General features: G+C 46.8%; 1 protein-coding gene across 11 annotated transcripts in view; it reads right to left on the bottom strand.

Annotated features, from left to right (window-relative positions):
- Positions 1–3,985, bottom strand: part of LOC125182975 (uncharacterized) — a 35,368-nt gene extending 31,383 nt beyond the window's left edge. For all 11 annotated transcript variants that reach the window (XR_010825031.1, XR_010825029.1, XR_010825024.1 and 8 more), the window contains exons 1-3: positions 3,861–3,985; positions 2,513–2,658; positions 1,307–1,541 (exon numbers count right to left, since the gene is read on the bottom strand). Coding sequence is in view for 3 of the 11 variants with exons in the window: in XM_066977437.1 (XP_066833538.1) it covers positions 1,307–1,541; positions 2,513–2,658; positions 3,861–3,946 (467 nt within the window). In the remaining 8 variants the exon portion in view is untranslated. The remainder of the gene's footprint in view (positions 1–1,306; positions 1,542–2,512; positions 2,659–3,860) is intronic.
- Positions 3,986–4,331: the final 346 nt, after the last annotated feature.

Genomic DNA, 4,331 nt, shown 5'->3' with positions numbered 1-4,331 from the left:
CTGGAAGTTAGCAGAGGATTTTTTCCAGGGTATTGGATATTCAGTGGGAGTTTGAGCTAAGGCAGTGGCTACTGAGGAGCCAGCTGGAAGAGGTAATAGTAAACACCCAAAGCCAGAGTTTTAATAGAGCTTGGCCAAAGCAGTCCAAGCCAAAAGGATCACTGGAAACCAGCAAGAGCTATCTCTGGGGACTGCCCTAATGCACGTACATTTGGAGCTCAAAAAAAGGCAAGAAGGATCTCAAGGGGTGTGAATCAGACTGGTTGAGCAACAGTGGGAACTTGAGCACTGCTGCAAGGCCAAAACTTCTTTGCCTTATCATATCCAAAGCTCATTAAAACAAAATAGTGCAAAATATCAGAGAAACAAACTGATCCAAATGAATATTTGGAATAAACTGTTAACAAAGAACTTAATGTATATGCCAAGCTTCCTCTTAGGAACAGACTAATTTTGAACAGACATTCCTGATGGGGAGATACGTCCATGAAAACATGTTGTCGCTGGGGCTCAGAGCAGCGTGGGAACTCCTTTCTGAATTAGCTTCCAGGCACAACTCAGTTCTCCTGCCCCTACAGCAAGTTAAGAGCAGCTACCTCTCCTCGTCTCTGCAGGGGTTAATCCTGGGTGTTATGCAGATGCTGGGATTGCCCTAAGAGTTTCCATGGTAGAAAGAGAAAGTGGAAATAAAAAGCAGCTCCTTGCCTGATTTGTGGAACATGCAAAATACAATAGCAATAAAAATAGTAATGAGCTCATTACGATGGAAATGGTCTCATTACCAGTGCAAATGCCAATCATATACGTGGCCAGGTTCTTCATGGGGAAGGGATTTCTTTAAACACTGTCCTTCCCTGCTTCAGGAATGAGTTTTATTTAAAAACATGCAATCCTTCCTATTCGTGGGCTGCTGTCCTCTCGGCTCTCCAAAACATCTCAGGGCAATATTTAATACCTGGGAACAGGCAGTATGCAGGGACCAGATGCTCAGCTAAAGTAGCACATCCCTGCACACTGCTCTGGGCAGAGGAGGGATCCTTCCCCTTCAAGCTTCTATTACAGCAAGAAAACGGGGAAGAGGACTCCCTTTATTGGCAAGAAACGTCCTGGGCACACAATGGGAAGTTGCATTTGCAAATATTTTAAGTGGGAGGAAAAAAGAAATTTCCATCAACACGCTGCTAATGAATTCAGGGCACTTACAGATGAGGAGCAGGAACAGGGACAACAGCACAGCTTCACAAGTCTTAGGCCAATGAGTGGGTGCACAGCACGTAGCAGAGGTATCCTGTTGCTCCAGACATACCTGTCCCCTAGAAAAACTCTGGGAGGGATGAGGGCATCTGCCTGTGGCTGGAGCACGCCGTCCTCCCTTCTCCTCACTACAGCCAGGTGGTGTGGTTTCTTCGCTTTCAAAGTCCCAGGCAGAAACATCTTCTTGGCTGAGTGCACGCTGCTGCTGGTCACCCTGGTGAGGAGAGCAGCCAGGAGTGGGACAAGACGGGGGCAGGTGATGAGAAACGGCGTGGGAAGGCACTGCCCTACAAAGGAAGGTCAGACACACTAGCACCGGTTCCTCCTTGGTTCAGCACTGCCCAGGCACAGAGCATGCCCAAGCCCTGCAAAACATACTGTGTAGATGTTAATTGAAAAGAAAATGCCCCTTTCACCCTCTATTAAATGTCTGCATATATACCACTTGAAAGCTACAGTTGAGCTTCTCATGTCAATGTATTTACCTGTGCACTAACACTTATCTTCATTTTATAGATCGGAAGGCATGTATCTGGGACCACAGAAAGTCCCAGAAGAAGTTTGGCACCCTTCTCCAGGCAGCAACAAAGCTAAGTCTTAACCTTTCCTGCTGGCTACTGTACATAATTCTTAGCCTATACACAGCCTCTCGGGGGTCACTCTTCTCATTACATATTTATGTGCCTAAGGAATCCGATTTTACAGGACCTGGATTTTAAGGGACCACTGCAGCACTACAATCCCTCTGTACAAACACATCCCTCTGATTTTTCTGCAGTTATACAGGAGCCTGCAGCAGAGCAGGGGCTTAAACCTCTGTTCCCCGTGGGCTTGGCTGTGCCGTAATTGCCATCCAGTCCCCCTGTGTACAAAGTTCTTTTTTCATTTGTAATCTAGGCTACCAGAATTGTACAACTCCATCAAGATCTGCAAGGTAATAATGAGCCACGCTCTTCAAAAATGTACTTAAGGCTGAAAGTGATTAAAGATGCTCCAGCCTGCAATTACCTATTACTCACTGGTGCTCTAAACGGTTCATTTTTCACATCATTCCAGGAAGTTGTAACTTCTTAAAGCAGCATTTCTGGTAATTATAGGAGAGCAGCAACAGCAGGCACAGAGCATTATCTAGCGCTGCAGCAGAGGCAGAAGCGCTGCCTTCCGCAGATGATACAGTAAGGGCAGGAGTACGGCACAGCCAGGCAGCACCTGGTCTGGCTGCTCAGCCTTGCGTTGCCTGGGGCAGCTGGCTGCTCACCAGGAGGGTTTGGAGAAATTCTGGACTTTTCACACTCATCCCTGCCAGGTTGGTGCTTTGGAGACCAGCTCTGGCCCTGGCAGAGCTCAGAACCGTGGCACTCCCTTCGCTGGGGCTGCATCCAGCCCTGCCCGTCTGCAGCTGGCCTAGGAAGAAGAGAAGGCTTTTGGTTGTTTTTGGATCTGACTTTATGACCTTTACTGGGAACTGCTTTTCTTGCCATGTTCACAAACTAAAAGTTCAAGAATTCAAAAAGTAGTACTGCTTTGGTCTGATAAACGTATCACAAAAATCCTATGGTGCTTAAAGAAAAACAGAATCAAATAAAAGGAGTCGCAGGCACTCGAGACATCCACTCCATACCAGACACTAACTGCAGGACCAAAGGCTGCGGCTGTCCGGGCTGCCTCCTTGCACAGCGCAGGCCAGGGATGAACCCCACCGACAGCCCAACTGTTTGTGGCGGTGAAGAACGCAACTCTTAGGGTTTGAGCTCCTCTGGCTGCACACTGCCTTGCTTTGGAAACACCTGGGATACTTGGAGAGCAGTGGGTTTACGTCTGCTGCAGTGAAGCAGCCGATGACTTTCACTACTTTGGCCACGAAGGTGGCAGGACAGGGAGAAACGATTTCTTTCCTGCTGGTTTGACTACACGTTGTGACTGGGAAACAAAAAACATGCAGACACGTTCCCCTTGCATGCCCAGGCTCAGTGCCTGCTCTTCCTTGCATCCCCTCCCACGGTGCTTTCTCACTCATTGCTTCTTCTGCTTCGTACATCTCAGACATGACGTGATCAAGCCTGTTTGCCAGGACAGTCCCAATCCATAACTCACCTTACACGTGCCTGTGGCTTGAAAAGCATTGCAATCCTTCACTTCAGTTTGGAAGATGATGTTTTACAAGATGTTATCTTGTGATTAAACAGTGCCATGATTGCAGCTGCTGCGTTTGTGACTTTTATCTCAGTTAAACAGCAGTAATTTTTACCTGCTTTGAAACCACAGTGCACATGCACATACCAATACATAAATAATTATTGCCACTATTACTAATAATTATCACCATTCCTAATGACAGGAACTTATCTCAATGATAAGAATAACAATAAGCTTTCCCAAGATGACTTCAGCTCACTTAATCTCAAAAATTTATCTCAATAATAATAGGAATAGAAAAAAGAAATACATGCATATGGATCATGGAAGAATTTTACCTATTCTGTGGGATAACTGGTGAACAAAAGTTATACCTTCTTGCTTAGGTATTTGTCTGAAGAAAAAAAAAATAACTTTTACATGATGTAATTATGAAAGAAGAAGGATAAAAAGACAGGGGGATTTGTTACCTGATGGAAACTGCGAGCTCCTGTGTGGTGCTGAGCCGCACAAATGCTACATCTGTGTGAGTCCCGGCAAGCGAGGAGTTTTCCATTCAGAAACATCATCCCAGCTCTGGTGGGACTGGCAGCAAGAGGAGCAGAAAGTGAGCCCCTGGCCAGCAGCTTGTGGCTCAGCAGATCTCCCTTCCTGTGCTCTGTCATGCTGCTCCTGCCCCTACAGGTCGCCTAAAGAGATCCCTGGCTTTGAAGGGGAGAAAGCCGGCCAAAAATACAAGTTAGCAAAAGGAAATGACAGAGCAGCAGGTACCGCATAATGAATGCTACCAACACGAACCTTGCTGACAGCTCAGAGCCCAGGCACCTCCGCTGAAGCAGATTGGCTTAGTCTCTGGAAACACAGGAACTAAAGCAGCAGCAGCTGCCCCCTGGGAAACGCCTGAATCCATAGAGGAGCAATGAGCATGTTTGAGCTGGAGG

Source organism: Anser cygnoides, chromosome 15 (assembly GCF_040182565.1).
Source record: "Anser cygnoides isolate HZ-2024a breed goose chromosome 15, Taihu_goose_T2T_genome, whole genome shotgun sequence".
In the NCBI taxonomy this organism is placed as follows: domain Eukaryota; kingdom Metazoa; phylum Chordata; class Aves; order Anseriformes; family Anatidae; genus Anser; species Anser cygnoides.
The sequence above is the reverse complement of the archived record's forward strand: the minus strand, read 5'-3'. Positions and strand labels throughout refer to the sequence as shown.